Source organism: Grus americana, chromosome 20 (assembly GCF_028858705.1).
Source record: "Grus americana isolate bGruAme1 chromosome 20, bGruAme1.mat, whole genome shotgun sequence".
Classification (NCBI taxonomy): domain Eukaryota; kingdom Metazoa; phylum Chordata; class Aves; order Gruiformes; family Gruidae; genus Grus; species Grus americana.
This window is the reverse complement of record NC_072871.1, coordinates 3,586,307-3,603,037: the sequence shown is the minus strand read 5'-3', so window position 1 is coordinate 3,603,037 and position 16,731 is coordinate 3,586,307. Positions and strand designations below refer to the sequence as shown.

The 16,731-nt window shown below is 45.4% G+C and overlaps 1 protein-coding gene across 2 annotated transcripts in view; it reads right to left on the bottom strand.

Annotated features, from left to right (window-relative positions):
- PAPPA (pappalysin 1) overlaps positions 1–16,731 on the bottom strand; it is a 180,187-nt gene that overhangs the window by 79,688 nt on the left and 83,768 nt on the right. For both annotated transcript variants that reach the window (XM_054848963.1, XM_054848962.1), the window contains exons 8-9: positions 9,176–9,304; positions 7,475–7,566 (exon numbers count right to left, since the gene is read on the bottom strand). In XM_054848963.1, the coding sequence (XP_054704938.1) occupies positions 7,475–7,566; positions 9,176–9,304 (221 nt within the window). The remainder of the gene's footprint in view (positions 1–7,474; positions 7,567–9,175; positions 9,305–16,731) is intronic.

Here is a 16,731-nt window from a genome sequence, read left to right as displayed (position 1 = left end):
TTCGTCTGAGAAAAAAAAAAAAAGAAGAAAAAAAGGGGGGACAAAAATGCAGAAGCATTGTCTCAGAGTAACAAAATCTTGGAAGAGGGCGAGCTTCACATTTTAACCCCTGAAAGGTCTGTCCAGAGGCACGCAGGCCTTTTCGGACATAGCGAGGGCCAAATCACAGGCTCACCAAAGTCAGCAACTTCTGCAGAAGCATGATTTTACCACCGCGTCACTTAATCGGCATCTCCAGCACCGGTGTTTATGTTCACAGATGAGAAGAAACGTATCCAGAGGTTTCTATCACAAAAGGAGAAATAATTCCACTGCAGATCACATGAACCCGGCAGCTGAGCGATCGCAGAACCTGCTCCATTTATTTCTATGGGAGTTTCACCTTTGGCTTCAGTGGGAAGAGAGTGAATAACATGGACTGCTTCCAGGATATCTGCTAATCTCTTCTTTAATATTGAAGAAGCCAGAGACAGAGATATTTCCTGCTACAGTAAAATATTCGAGAGTTATTTTCCTTCCTGGATATTCTGATTTGAAAAAATGGAAAACCATTACACAGAGCTTGGGCAGACCTTTCCGAATAAAGTTGCATATCAATAAATTGTGACGTTTTCCTTCAATGAAATAAAACAGACACCTCAGAAATGAAGGCAACGTGGGTGTTGCAATCTACTGCGGAACATCCAGGGGCCTCGCAGGAGGCTTTTTTCCGTACGATATGACAATTGTGTCTGAGCATCTCCTGAACCGAGCAGGCGGGCATAATGCATTTGCGGAGCGCAGCTCCCTGGTAATTCAGCTGCTTCATGGAAATACATTCCTGGGCTTGTTCTTTGTCTGGCGTGACTCGGCTCATCGCTATGATATAGCAGTCGGAGCACAATAATTATGCAATTGATCTGCGTGCTGCAGACAGATACAATTACAACTCCCTCACAGAGCCCGGCACTGAAATTTGATATTTCACCTCCAAGAACACGAGCCTTTGTCACTTAAGCGAAAGGATATTTTCCGTCGCTGGCAGTGTAGTAAGACCTTATCTGCTCTGCGGCTAGCCAACAGGAGCCAACGTGGCCTTCCCCTAACCCCGGGCAACCAGGCATGTTATAAAAGCACTACAACACGCGTCCTCTTCCCACCTAATCTTGTTTCCCTCCCTGGGTGGCTGGATAAATGAGAAAAGCGGTGCTGAGAATATTTCAATATTTCCTTAGACTTACACAGATATATTAGCTAAACTTGGAGGCTGTTCGACTGAACGTCTTGAGGTTTCTGTCACACAAGGCAGCGACCGCTACGACCAGGAGAAGGCTGGCCAGCGTGGCCCTTCCTGACACCTAGCCCGCTTGCTTGGGAGGCTGGGAAGGAGCCTGGAAAAAACCCAGCCGTGCCATTCACCAAGGAAAACAAAACTGCTTGTTTGTGCGTGTGGTTGGATGTTATTGCAAAGGAAGGTCTTGTGCTTGGCATCATCCTCTAAGCACAGCAAGCTGCTGTTGAGTCACAGAGGATGCTCTAAGGAGGGAAGCATGACCAGCCGTCGAAGCCTCTGATCCACGGAGAGTAACGCACGAGGGATGCAACAAGCAAAGGAGTAATTCTTCTGTTGGGCTGGCATTGTAGCTGTGTCCTAAAAACCAAAGCTGGATTGAGCTGGGCTGGAGTCACTGGCCTAGGGAAAAATGCAGGCAAATACCACTCTAGCCCACATTCTCCCCCACAAAAAAAGCATCTGTCCTTTGTATTTTGCTGCCTGAGATGCCTGTTCTCTCTGCTCTGTGGCTCAGCTGGCCCTGCTAAGATTGCACTATTAATGACGACAGTCTGAAAATCACTTTAAGAGACTTTATGACGATGCTGTTATTACTAACTTGCCAAATGAGTGCTTAGACATTTTAGAACATGCAGCCACACTCCCATGAGCTGCGAGAAGCAGTCAGCTTCAAAGTATTTGCCTGAAGCTGAAGGATTCACACAAATATCATCTGAACAGCCCCCATTAGTAAATTCATTGCTATTTGCTATGAAATTCTGCTGTAGAACCTCAGGTTCTTTACGGCCAGCAATACTCTTTCCCAAGCTCCTTGGTCAATGCTTTAGTCTTATTGATGCCCTGTGAGATGCTGAGTTTCTCTCGCAAGGTGGCTCGGGCTCTCCCATGCTGTTGTTCTACTGAAAGCCCTCGGCAGGGTCAGCCAAGGCCTATTTAATGCTCGTGAAAGAAGGCGAAACCACCATTAGCTGCTGTGTGGGGCCGCGGTTTCGGCAGTCAAAGCCTTGTTCCTGTGCAGGGATATGAGGAAGGGAGGGGGAGAGGATGGGAGCGAGGCGCACTCTCAAAGCATGCCCACAATGAATATGGATGGTCATCCATCAATTTATTTTAAGCACATTACTTCCCTGTCAGAAAGGGGGAAAAAAAGGAAAAAGAAAGAAAGGAAAGAAAAGACATATAAAATTAGGTTTGTGTCACTCATTTAACACTGCAATTTCCCTAGAGGATTATGCACCAAACAGAGATAGCAAGCTCATGAATATTAATCATTTCCCTGAATGCAATGCAGCCCGCCAAACAATAAGATTAGGGGAAAGTGCTATGCTTAATTTATGGATAATGGGAGAGGTAAAGGATAGAGCTCCCACAAAGGTAAGGCTCACAGCTGGAGGGAGAGGCCTCTGCGGAGGAGGACAGATCCAGATTTGTAAGGTAGCAAAAAAACGTTTGAGGCCAAGCAGGAGTGAAAGAAAAGGTGTTTAAGGATCATTGTCAAATTAAAATCATACTTCTCCCTGAACAAGCACTGGCGACTAATGCTGCAAGCATGCCAGAAATTGGTGGTAAATTCAAGAGCTAGATATATTTGTTTTCTCTCTTCCTCTACTCTGTGCCTTTTCTTTGTATTTTACATCCCTGAGGCCCTGATCCAACAAACCGCGGAGATGTGTGTCTAACCTGAAACATTCACGTTCTTCAGTGGGACCACTCACACGTGGAAGCTAGCGGGAGCGCTGCCCCGTTTTGCTGTAAAAAGGCTTTAGTGAAAAGTCCCTTATAAGCAAAGGAGATAAAGTGTAGCAATAACACCACCAATAAGATGTGACTGAAAACCCCATAAATTACCAGGCAAACTTAAGGGTAGATAGAAGTTCTGAAGCTACTTCCCAGCTGTGTTTCAATGTGTCTATCAGTCTTTACTCATCTCTTTTCATATTACTTTCTCTCCCCCTCCCTTCTTTTTTATTGATCTCTGCATCTTTTTTATTATATCCTTCTCTTTCTTCAGCACTGGCGAGCTAAATCAATGCATAATGCACATCACACTCAACAAAAGGAATGCAAATGAAAGCAGCTCTCTTTTTCAATGTCTGCACATATATCTAGACGCATGTGTACGATGTTGGTGTGTGGGAGAGTGCATACCAAGGACAAGGTGCTCAGCTGCTTGTTAGACACCCATTTCTCAATGGTCCGGAGGGAATGGATCAAGGGCTAAAAAGCTCTGGTTTCCCACAACTGCAAATCATAACTCTTATGACTGGGGCCTGTTTTATACAGGACAGGTCGGCTTGAACTTGGCTGAGATCCGCAGTAATCACAAAAATCGGTTATCCCGGGAGTAATCAAGAGCAAGGTGAAAGAAAAGCAGCCAAGAGGTAGGAGAGGGGTGCATCGGTCACAGCGGACCCGACTTTGATTCGCTTGTCTCCTACAAATCAAAAGGCAAAGTGAAACTTTCCCCGTGGGACCAAATTCTGCGCGGAGGAGATAAAATATGCAAAATGCGCTACGCAAAGGCGGGGGGGAAAAAAGTAGAGATGATAAATTTCAGGATGGGGAAGGGTGATTGTACCACAGAACTTAAAAAAGGAGCACTGCCAGATGCTTTCATTAATTAATTAATTAATCTCACTGGCGCTCTCCAGTATGTTGCAGGAAGAAAACGCTATTAATCTTATCTGTTTTCTGTTACTCGGCTTTGTATTCAGAGAAGGCCAGGACAGCCTGACAGTAAGACCACACAGTTTTCTTCCCTGCCTCCCTCCTTCCTTCCCCCGTGCCCCTCCTCCCATGGCAGAGCAGATTGATCCACTGTTATCTGATTAGAGAGGAAAGGAGGAGGGAAAACAAAACCGAGGGGAAAAAAAAAAAAGTGTAATTTTATTACAGGCACTAGCGCAAAGTGTCTTGAGAGCTTTGTGCCATTTATTCAAAGGAAAGTCGGACCAATTAAAAAACCCCATAAACCTCATGATCCTAAAAGGCAAAGGGAGCAAGAGAGACGGAGAACCGCATGCAGGCTGTCTCCATCCTTGGAGATAACCAGAACACGGCTGGACATGACCCTCAGCAACATGCTCCAACTTTGAAGCTGGATCTAACTTTGAAGTTGGCCCTCTTTGGGCCAGAGACCTCCAGAGACTCCTTCCAGCCTAAATGATTCTGTGATTCATGGCTCTAAATCTAAAGCTTGATGGTATTTTCAGGCTCTGTTGTATTTCTCTTCTACCAAGTGAGGTGACTTGCATGGTCTCTGCTTTGGAAGGCAGAAGCCCGCTTGGGCTTTGCTATCAAACCTCCTCCTATGGAATCCCCCATGACGCCCCGTCAGCCCTGCCTTTGCAAACAAAACGTTTAGTGATTATTTTCAGCCATGTGGGACCCGATCCTGCAGACAATTTGTGACAAGCATTGCATTCACTGTTGCGGTTAGATTTGCTGAAGTCTAAAGAATGCCTTGTGGTAGTTCAGAGACATGCCTGGAAGGAAGCATTTGCAAGATCAAACCCTGAGGCCCCCAATTCAGCAAAGCCTCTGAACATGTGTTTGAGGCTCACTGAATTCTTTGGTGAAGAGGAGTGATTCCCGAGGCTCTAAAAAGCTACATAATACAACAAGAACATCACTGCAAAAATAACACTGTCTGAAATAATTACTTGTTGTCCTACAGGATTATAACATGTGTTAGCCTTATAAACATGGAAATAAATTATACTTATTTTTCTGTGCTCCTCAAACAGGGATCCAAGCACTCTGTATTTTCCAAGAAAACACCCCACCAGTCTCAAAGACGACTTTTGTTTGGCTAAAGCCAGAGGATCTGGTCTGATATTATTAGATTATGGAGAATGCGGAATTTCTGCTCTTTTTAATTATTATTTATTATGTAACATGTACAGTCATTCCAACAGCTTCCCTAACATCTTTATGCTTTCCGGTGACGTTTTAATGCTTGATATGTCAAAACAGAATACAAGTCAGCACTGCTCATTGGTCTGAAAAATGAGCCAGCAGTTTCTCTCTAGCTCTTGATGTCCTCATTCATGGTGGTCCAGCACCCATAAAAGCCAACAGGACTTGTTTCACTCGTATTACCTTCTCTGAACCTTTCCTAGGACTTGATGAAGGCCGTGTCTGCCCCAAAACAACAGCAGCTGACTGACCCTCGCAGACCCCGCACGCACACTGAGGTAATCACCGCCACAACAGTCACACCACCACAACGCTAACGTCACGCAACAAAACACTCGTGAAGTCTGCATCCATGCACCTTTCCATTGGTTCATCATTTGATTCACCTAAGTGAATCCCCATATTCAGTGTTTCACAAACAACTGAATTTGATTTCATTTGCTTTTGTAATCCAGGACCCATGCACAACCATGAACTTGCAAAGCCCATGACAAACAACTTTTTGCCTCTGGAATTCCCCTTTCTTTTTCAACACAAGCAAATCTGAAAAATCACTTCCTCTGTAATGGCATAGAAGAAGTCATGTGTATGTTTTAGCAATATGATTAGAAAATGAAGCAGCTGTCAGACAGGTTTTTTCCATGCTCTTCACCAGCCCTGTTGCTAATACCGGAGATGAACATGTACACCAGCATTGAACCAGGCTCCTGCACTCACCTGGCAGGACACCGCTGCGTGGTCCAAGGCATGGGACACCCCGCTCTTACTCCTGTCCGTGCATTTATTTGGAGCATGATGCAGCTGCTGCCCAGCCCACACAACCCAGTTTCCTTGAGAACCAGTGTCCGCAGGGGAGGATGTGGGTCATGTCCTAACGTAATGCTGGGAAATGGTCGAAGTACACACCTGGACCAAGGTGCTCAGACCTGCTGCTGAGCAGGGCGATACAGCTCCAACCCAAACCCTTGCTGAAACTAGCCTTGCACTATACCTGACTTTTGGAGAACACAAAATATTTGCATAAGTGTTTATCTCACTTTCAAAATATTATGACTAATATCTTTCAGTGCTTGAGGCTCTAACAGCAAGTTACTTGAAACACAAACGTAACTTCAAGACCACCAATAGTCACAATTAGCCTCGACCATAAATACTCTCAGATTTCAATAGAGCAATTTACATATGTAAATATGCAAATAAGCACATCACCAAATCAGGCCTCAAGTACCACAGCATGGGATGCTGAAATAAAAATGTAGCCATTACGACAAGACAAGCAGTCCCCAGCTTACCACCCAAGGGAAAGATGGTGCCTGTGAGGTCCTTTACATGTTGCTCCAGGAACAAGAGATAATCATCCATTTGCCAAAAAAAGCAAATTTCAGCCTTGCCAATGCTATATTATCTGTTTAGGACTGATGCCCTGAGCTGAAGGCATGGGATCACTGGATAGGACAGAGTATTTGCTTGGTCAGTCCAGATAAGAAATCTCACAAAACATCTTGAGGAAAAGCTGACCCCTTATAAACATTAACTTTGGTTTCAGAAGCTCTGCATGTTTCATCCTTCCCCAGACCTCACTGAGCCCTGGTTGGAAAACGCAGAGCTACTCCACAGAAGGTGCAACATAAACTGGTCTCCATTTCCCTTCTCTACCCCCAGCATTCCTAGAGAGTTTAATAAATATGTAAAGCTCACAACTGCAACCCTGCTATCCCGATAGCTCGAGCATCTTCCGGCCATTGTGCCTACAGGTTTTGCTAATCAGAGCAAACCAGGCTTGCAAATGAAATCTGATTAAGTAGTTTTCACCTCTGAAAAAGGGGATTAGCTAGACCTTTGATCCTCAGATATTGATTTGCAACTCAAAGGAGGTGTGACCTCAGCTGGACTTGCTTCTGGTCTCAGTCCCTTCCCCTTTCACTCCTCCTCCTGTTTACCAGAAAAAATCAGTTCATGTCTTCTCACGTAGCCAGATCTAAAGCCTATTGAAGCCGGTGGAAAACCACCCACTGACTTCAATGGGCTTTGGATCAGTCCCACAATGGCTGACTTAGCCTTAAGTCCTGGGCTGTTTCAAAGCCAGCAGAACCAATTTCCCATCAAAATGACCAGAAGCTGGGAAGATATGTTCGCCTTTCAAACCTACAAATTCCACCCTTTTTTCTCTCTTCCATGACAACTCTTTGGCTGGAAATGCTGAAAATACTGTTGTTTTTCTTACTTGCACTCTGTGTAGAGTTGTTGCCCACCACGAGTGGAAGGGCTCTGAGCCAGACTTACCGATGCAATTAAAGGATAACTCCTGCAGGCAGAATAGGGAGCAGCCATCACCGTTGATCTTATTCATATCATCGCATTCTTCCCCCAAGTCTCTGTAGGCAGGGCACACACATGCAAAAAGGAGTCAGATGGCAAATGGCATCATCCCGATGATCACTGCAACCCCTCCGCAGAACCCCAAAGCCCTGAAATCCAGTACAGCGGCTTTGCGTGCCGACCCTTAAAATACCTCCCCCTTTCCCCTCCAGCTCTGACTTTCATCATTCCTGGTTCACAAGCTTGCCTGGCCACTTCTCTCCTGCACATGTGGATACCACTTGCTGTTCTCTGATGAAGATATGAGCAACTTCCTTCATAGCTGGTGTGGCTGCAACCCAGCAGGTGGGGAAAAAGAGAACAGGAATCTCTGAAAACTCTTTGTATTAAATCTGGAAGGGCCAGACTGTGACCCCAGTATGGGAATAACAAGACATAAAGGCTGGTGCTGGGCTGTTCCAGGTGACAGCACTCGGAGGACAGCAGTCGATAGGGAGCAGGTGGTGTCGGGGACGGGGTCCTGCCTTGCGCCAGCCTGCACGGTTGCAGCCGCGTGCAGGGAGAAGAGTGTGAACCAGATGAGAAAGGGGCTGCCACAGCTGCAAGTGGGGCCACAACCAACCAAGCTGTGACACAGTCTGGTTCCTGCTCGCTCCTGAGGCAGCTCAGCTATTGTTTGACGCTTGCTGCAAAGCCACAAGTGATGTTTGAGGAATGTGCAAACATAACAGTAGGAGAAAAGTTATGGAAAGCAAAATTAATCTGTCTTTCTCCATCTCCCTCTCCAAGACTGCCCTGGATTCATATGTCGTTTGAGTGTTCTCTTTGATTTTCCTGCCTGTTGGGCCTCATCCTGCAAATAGTTGCTGCCAGGTATATCATCTGACAGAGTTGTACTACCTGATTGCTGATCAGCATTATTTCAAGCAAGTAATACTGGCTGGATTAAGTACTTGCTTGTTGTTACTTCCATAGTTTAAATAATCAAATTACCTAATGCCAGGAAGCTTTGAAGCGGGTGGCCTTAAGGGCAAACATAGTAAAAGAATAAACTTGCGAATGATTGTTTTACATTTTCAGTGGTCTGGGGACTGGCAGCTGGCGAGAGGGAGGAGCTGACTGAGAACACGCAATACGCAGCGCTCTCCCTCCGAGGCCAAATCTATCACCTCCAAATGCATCCCGGCTCCGGCGGTTGGTCAAACAAGAGGTTGCACCAGGAACCTGTCCCAACACGTGGCAGGGTTTTACCCTCTCCACCAGCTGCCAGGCACATGGGACTCCGTGTGTAAGGACAGCATCAAAGGCTCCGTGAATTTTCCCAGCACTTACTTCAGCTCCATACAGCAAATGTCATATACATGTATAAAGATACAGATACACGAACAAACAGCATAAACAGCATATAGCGTACTTTCATATCGATCCTGCTGTCTGGACTCCATTATCTGTATCTCTGTCTGTATCTACTGGTGCCAGGATAGCAGGGCCTAAGTTCCAATTAAATGTCATCATCCTGGTAATCATCAAGCACATGAGTCATTATCTACAGATGAGAGCTGGCCTAGACTAAGGAGACATCAGAGGTCATCAATTCCTTTCTAGTCTCAGATTCTGGCTGAGTAGATGTGCCCAGATTTATCTGTTTGCTCGCTCCAGACTTACATTTGGATAATCCCGTCTCCACAGTATCCACTTCCAGAGACATACACAAGCGCGGGGGAAGGCTCGCTCTCCTCCATCCTGGAAACAATGATGACCTGGTATGTGTACGTGGTCCTATCGCTCAGTTCCCTGCAAGACAAAAAGAAATATTAAGTGATCGGTGTAACAAAGGCAGTAGCAAAGAGCAGGGAAGGAGTTACTGAAATGGGGGTTGGCTGCCAAAAAAGCAAGTTTTAGTTAAATCAGAATATTCCTGCCTCGTTTTGATGGGATTAATTTTTGGTTGGGTGTCTTTTTCTTGTGAGCACAATCAGCTCTACCTACGTCCATTCATGCACAGCTCTGAAATAGGTGCAACTCTTGACTATTTGACAGCTAAACTATTTGCTGATGAAAACCATGCAGTTCAGTGTGCTGCTGCTTCCATCTGTACCCACTGTAGAGATGGCATTGTACTGACACCACGGTGTCAATCCTCACCACGTGCAGTGGGAAACGGTGACGGCATTACCGACAGCTGATAGTCCTGCAGCGTTTGAGAAGCCAGCCCTGTGCTTCGCTCTGAAGCCTTGGATGTTTCTGCTCCCATCTCTCCGTGGCAGGGACAGTGTTACCTGCAAGTTTGTGGCATAGTTCATTTAAGGAACTTAAAATACCCTTTAAACGCCAATTACTTCCTCAACAGCCCTGAGCTCAATCCAACTGTAGCTGGAGCCAGTGGGAATTTGCCTATTGAGTTAAGACAGAATTGGGCTGGGGATGTTTCAGTGCCAGATAAGTAAGTTATCCACCTTCATACAGGTATTAAAACAGTAGAGTTAAAAAGAAGGTTTCTTCCTCTTCAGGAGAGCGCAAAAAATAGGATCCACACTACAGCACCAGATCATGGTATTAGCATCAAAATATTCACAGAAAGAACTAGCAAACTGTTAAATATTTATGCAAAGCCATAATTACCTAAATCCTGTGCATCTGTAAATGAGGAATAATTTTTTTACATGCAATAAAGAAATACAATAAGCCTAATATAAATGTTTAGCTCTTTTACAATGTCTTTTACAGTATCAGAACTCAAAACGTTCCACAAAGGAACTCATTACCGTTATCCTCATTGTGCCGATTTGCAAAGCCACGGAGTGGCCAAGGCAAAATGATTTACTCAAAGTCATCAATCAGGCTAATTGCAGAGCCCATAACGCAACCCAGCTCTTTCCTAACCCATGCCAGTCCTCTACTTACTACACTCATATTGCCCCACTTACTGACAGCAATACACGTCTTTTTGTCGCAGGAACTTGGTCAAAAAGTATGTATTAATGAAGTGCGTACTATGAAGAGATACATCCACTACCCAGAGCAACAGAGCCATTGAAGTAGGTATCAATGAACCGTAGTTACTGAAATCTTCAAGTTTGTGAAATAAGTATCTCCTTACAACACTCATTAAATTAGCAAGCATGACTTAAACTCCAGTATCACACATTATATTTTACAACAAAGCTGTCTTCTCATGGATACTAGGCCTCCAAAAAACTGTCATTGAATGAATTGCACGCAAACAGCCCTGGGATTTCATTCTTTGTTACCGCACTTGAAATGGGGAGTGAAACTCAGTGGAACGAAAATACAACACAACACAACTGCCTTTCTCATTGCTTCTTCACCTGACTCCTGTCGGCAACAGTCTGTGGCTCCTATTAGGTAGATTTGAGAGTTCACGTAGCACAAACAGTATCTTAATTCACCTACAGACTGGGGAGACATCTACCCAGATATTGGTGAGAGTGTTTATTCAACCAAAGTGAAAAAACTCAAACTTCTGCCCTTGGGACCTGTTTAAAACAACTGTTTTGAAAAAAAAAAAATAATTGTAGGAAGTAACTTAAATGGCCAAACACACACTGATGTGTAATACTGAGGGTTTCCTCTAGATTTCACTCCCAGATAAATCCACTTATTAAGACGGGAAGTTTCTGATATATACTGATGAAATCAAAGCAGAGGCAAACTTTGATTATTAAAGAGCAGTGATTTCTCAAGCTCTTTCTCAAAACCATTCGTAAAATATTTAAGATTAACAAGTATACTTGCAGAAACGTGGATTTTGTCACTGGGGATCTGCTAACCACAAAAAAGGTTCAATTCTTAGAATAAACTGTTAACAAATGAACAGTTTGAGCAGCTGTAACAGTTACAAAATAAATAAATCCCATGCTGCTTTCTGATGCGCTGAGGTCACACGTGCGAGTGCAAAATAGTAGCTTTCTGATTTTTTTTCTGTGATTTCCACCGACACTCATAGGTGATGGGTAGGCATTCAGCTCCCAGCAGAAAGTGTGCCTCTGCGAGTGTGTTTTAGTATGTGGGAGCGTTTGTGTATGCTTGTGTGTACATGTAAGCAAACGGAAAACAGGAAAAGTTCACATTTGTTTATGTACAGGGCGGGAAGTTGGCAGAACATAATGGAAGAAGACATAGTACTAAATTAAGTACGGGAGAGAATATGGTGTTTATGAATTATTAGGTGACTGGAGATGCATGCGTATGTGGGTAAGACATAAAACTGGAAATGAAAGTTATTAGGTGGGGAGAACTCTGGCACATTTAACTGTACGGACTGTGAATGCAAAACTGCATATGGGGAGAGGACCCTGTGGACGTCGGAGATGAGCGAGTGCTGGCTTTGGGGCACTGGGCTTTGGTCTAATCCTGTCGCCTGCTACGTGCTGGTGAGGGGAGATTTCCAACCACAGCCTGCCGCTCAAAAACGGAAAGCTCTTGGAGAAGTGGTATGTCCTAACAGGCATGTGATCCTTATAGTTTAGTGACAGGAAAAAAAAAGGCCATTTCTTCTCTAAAATAGAAGGTGAGCAAAATACCTGACTTCTTACGCCTACATTTAGGTATCTGCACAGCCCGGCATCCCTTAGTTCTACACAGCTCAGGTACAAAATAGCTATTAAGTTATTTATGCTCACAATACCCCACGAGCTATGAACGTCATACCCTTGTCTTAGGTCAAAATACAGGGAAAGGGAAGACAAACACCTAGAGACATATGGTCCCTGTAAAGCAACGTCAGGCCTGGGAGCCAGCGCTCCAGTCCCACGCTGCAGCCGCGGGGCCAAGCCTCCAGCCCCCAGCCCGGTTCCCCTTTCGGACAGCCCAGTCAAAAGCAACCTGGAGCTTCACAACCTCCCCCACAGTGGGGACAGCAGAGGGGCCCAAGGCTGTCACACCAGGGCAGCAACAACAAACCAGCCATGCCCAGAGATCATCAGAAATGGGAGCATGTGTGCTCCAGAGGTGCCCTCCAGCATCACGGCATTGGAGCTGGAGATGTGCCTTGACTGGAGCACCCGAAAGCCACCTTAGAAACTCAAAACTCAAGCCATCACACTCTCAGCTCACCCTGGCCTGATGCAACTGGTGGCAAAAACCCGACTGCAGCTGACTTGCCTCGATGTGGCGTTTAAGTCTCAACAACTGGAACTTGAGATGCTTCCATCCTCCTGAACTGTTAAATATATCATATCGGCAGCAACTGAGAGCTTTAGCATTCCTCCACAGTACCCACATTTCGGAAAAATATAGCTGCTAAAGGGATGATATGTGCAATACTTAGGGCAGTAATCCAGTACCATAGGGAGGGAGGAAGGAAGGAATGCAGTAACAAAGGGAAAAAAAGCAAAAAAAAATTTATTCTCTCCTATATAGTTACGGGGCACCAAGGTCGATATTACAGACTGTATCTGGAGTTGTCAGCAAGACAAACTCTGCTACAAGTGGTGATAAAAGTGCGATTTTTGACCATTTATTTTCTCTCCCGCCTTCCCTCAGAGCTGATGGCACACTAACAGCGATAACGTGCTCTTTCCACTCTGCTGTCAGGCAGGTCTGACGCATGGCAGCTTCGTACGATGCTACTTAAGGAAGTGAGACAGAAGAACATCTTTAACATTAAGGATGTGAACAAACACTCTTTTAAATTTATATCTATGGTCTTTTAATGACCTTTTCGAGAACTGAGTAAGCCGCATTGATCGCTGCAGCTTCCGCCCGTGGGGAGGCAGTCTTATTAAAAAGCAATGACTCAAGCCCTCTGCTTAGAGGGGGAATTAGAACGTGCCGTGTGAAATACCACGAGGGCAACTTTCCTGTCTGCTGTGGCGAGTGACGGATCCAGGGTCAGAAATATAAAACCCTCTAATTCTTTTCCTGTTTTTACTGAGGAGGCTGGGCAGTTGAGTTAATCTGGCTGTGTCCCCCAGGCAAGGGACCTCTGCTTTCAGTTTGGGTGTTCCTGTAAAACTTACAGGAAAAATTATACCTCTGGGAAGTAGTTTTCTACTCAGATCACGGTGGGTTTAAAGGATCATTGAATTTACAGCAGCAACACGCATGCCCTTGAGTGCCAGCACATCTGCAAGGACTGACACTGCCCCAACCGCATGTGTGCTGTGCCCACTGTAGGGCTTCAGCATCTGAGGACGCAGTGCGGCACTCGAGACGCAGTGAAAGCACCGAGGGAAAGCAAACGTCCCACACCCCTCTCCCTACTACAATGACATATATGTTTTTCCTACTACAAGTAACAGCAGGGAGGGGTTTTATACAGCAAAGACTTGTTTCCGACAAAATTGAAAATATCCTTAAGGCTGATCCCAGTTTCTGCCCTATGAAAACATAAATGGCCAGAAAGCAATGCAAACAGACAGTGTTCCTATCATTTAAGGACAGGACAACAAGATCTTAGGTATCCCCAATTAAATTATGGCTGTCAGAGGCACTGTCATGTGAAATAGGCAAATTCTGCACCTCATGTATGCTCATGAAGGACCCATCTTTCTCTGACCTTAAATAGCCACCAAACTCTTGAGCCAAAAGACGTTTCCCGGACAGCTCTCCGCAGCCCAGAACGAGCCCTGGTCGGCCAGCAACGTGCCTGTTTCCCTCTAACACTGTCACCTTTGCTCTTCTTCCCTAGCAAGGAAGCCTTGCTGAGCAAGACAGGAAATCTGCCGGTAGCAAACAGCAGCAACCCCACGTCTTCACTTGTTGCAATGCTCTGCATCGGCTGCTCAAGGTGGACTGAATACAACCACACACAGAAGAGCGGAAGTCTACGCCATCTCCTCTCCTGTCCTCTGCAGCCTGGAGCTGTCCAATCCGTTCTCCATGGGCTGCTCACAACCACCGAAACACCCAACGTCATTTACAGAGGTTCTGGAACACCCCAAATATCCAGTAACCCAGTGAAGCACTGCATCGCTCAGACGTGTTTAGAGCCTCCCGGTCTTGGGCACTGAACCAGGGCTCAATGTTTCTGCACTGGAGGAGCTAACACTGCTCTCTTCATTGCTGCTTAGCGAGCGGTCATTAAACTGCCCTGGGTTTTACCTCTCGGCAATGTCACCGGGTGTTTGCTCCTCCATCCTCAGGTGCTCCAAAAGCAATTGATAAAGACTAACCCAGGGGATGAGGTCGCTTTAGGACAACCCAAATAGATTTGCTCCCCAAGTCCCATCCTTTTTCCTGTACTGCCATTGACTGTACAAATATGACCATTTTCTTCTTTTATCTCCTCTCGCACACGCTCCCCCTCACCTTGCCTTTCTTTCTTTTAATAAAAATGGCATGAGAAGCACGGCAGAAGATAATGAATAGAATTCCTGCCCGGCTCTGCAGTCAGCAGAGAGGAGGGGCGGGATGCTGTAAACAAAAGAAGGACGTCAAAAATCCCGAGCTCTTGCAACGGGCTGTTTTTTCAGCTGCGGTCCGATCTCTCGCTGTTTGGATAAGCCCAGCGACATGGCAGGTGCAAAGGCCTCAAAACAAGTCTCCTGCCTCTCTCTCAGACGCTGACCTGACTCAGAAGACATAAATGCCGAGGAAGTGGCCTCAGAGAGGCTTTCCTCTGTACCCATGATAAGATAGGTCCCAACAGGGATGGTGGGTTTGCTCTGCGCCCTCCGGCTTTCTTGTGATTCGTTTGTTTACAAGCAAATCAAAACAGGGTAGTTGAAGTACGAAAGGAACACTGATGGGCTGGATGTGAGAGTGGGGACTGGACAGTGGATTTCTGCTCCCAAACCCAGCTTAAATCTAAACTGGGTATTTCTGAGGAAGAACAACAGAGCAGCCAACGACCTGAACAGATAATGTCAGCTGAAGACTTGATGGGGTGCATTTTGTACCATGAGGTGGTTCTCCTCTCTGAAGCCCAGAGTCTCACCACCCAAAGCAGTGGCATCAAGACTATGCCCAAATTCAATACTAGAAGGTATTTCTAGTAACATCTAAACCAACCCTCTTACACACTTGTGCAATACCATGGAGATCCTATGTATTTCAGATTGAAGTCAAAGATTGAGGGATCCAGTCTATTAGGAAAAGGAAAACATCCTTTGCTCCACGAAATACTTCTACAAACCAGTCATCACCAGCTCTCCTAATTACCATAAAATCAAAACAGGCAATTGGTGTGCAGCTCTGCTCTTGCTTAAGTTGGTGTAAATCTCAAGTAACTTTAGACCTCAGCAAAATACTCCAGATTTAACCCACTGCAACTCAGCTGCTGCTCCTCTGTTCCTCTGAGTTGCAAACGTTTGCACTTGCTGCTCAGCTCCTTGCCTGCACAAGACGTCCTGGTGCGGGACTACTATGCCTGGCTGTAGCACCTCTGCTCTGAAATCCAGGCCCTCTTTAGGACCTTAAACACCCTGAATGCAAACATATATATATTTATATATATGCAACTGATTAACTCCAGCAGACTTTGATATAATCATCCAAGTATTTGCCCTGGTACCAATTTAAAACACAGTAGCACGCTTAATAAAAACCAAAGTTTGCAGCCAAAGCCTTAAAGATATTTCTTGGTTTTTCTCTAAAGAAAAAAAATTAAATGTCAACAGACAATTTTCTACTTTCATGTTTAAACAACAACAACAATAAAAATTATGAATTTTTAAGGTGGATGATACAAATGAGAATCTAAATGAGATTGGGTTACAAATCCTGGGATAAAGTAAATCCTAGAGGCCCAGGGCCCCACATGGGTGTTTGCGCTAGACAGGCAATTTCACGGCAGCACACAGGTTAAGTGTCGGAGCACCTGGTTGCTATTAGAAGCAGGGAAGGAGGGGGAAAATCTCTCGTGTTTGCTTCTTCACCGCTGCGAAGAGACCCTAAGCAGAGACGGGAGCGTTTCTCAACATGAAGCTCAGACATGGCCGCTGCAGGAAGGAAGGCTGTTATGGTTTGGCTGAGGAAGGAAAGATCTGGGACATGAAATACAGAAAGCCCTATTTCGAACCGGTGGAAGCCAGCACTTCTCTATTGCTTTCAAGGGAACAGTGCTGGTATCACCATCTGAGGATAGTGTTCCGGTGTACTGGCGCGGCAGGGAGAAAACAGTAACATGACTGGCAGGCAGGTTAGGACAGGTTAATTGCTTTAAAGGCCATCATCGTCACTGGCAAACCTTTGCCTGTTGCATCGTGCCTCTCAGTGAGCGCTGCCTGATTACTCACACCGTTACCAACATCCCGGTT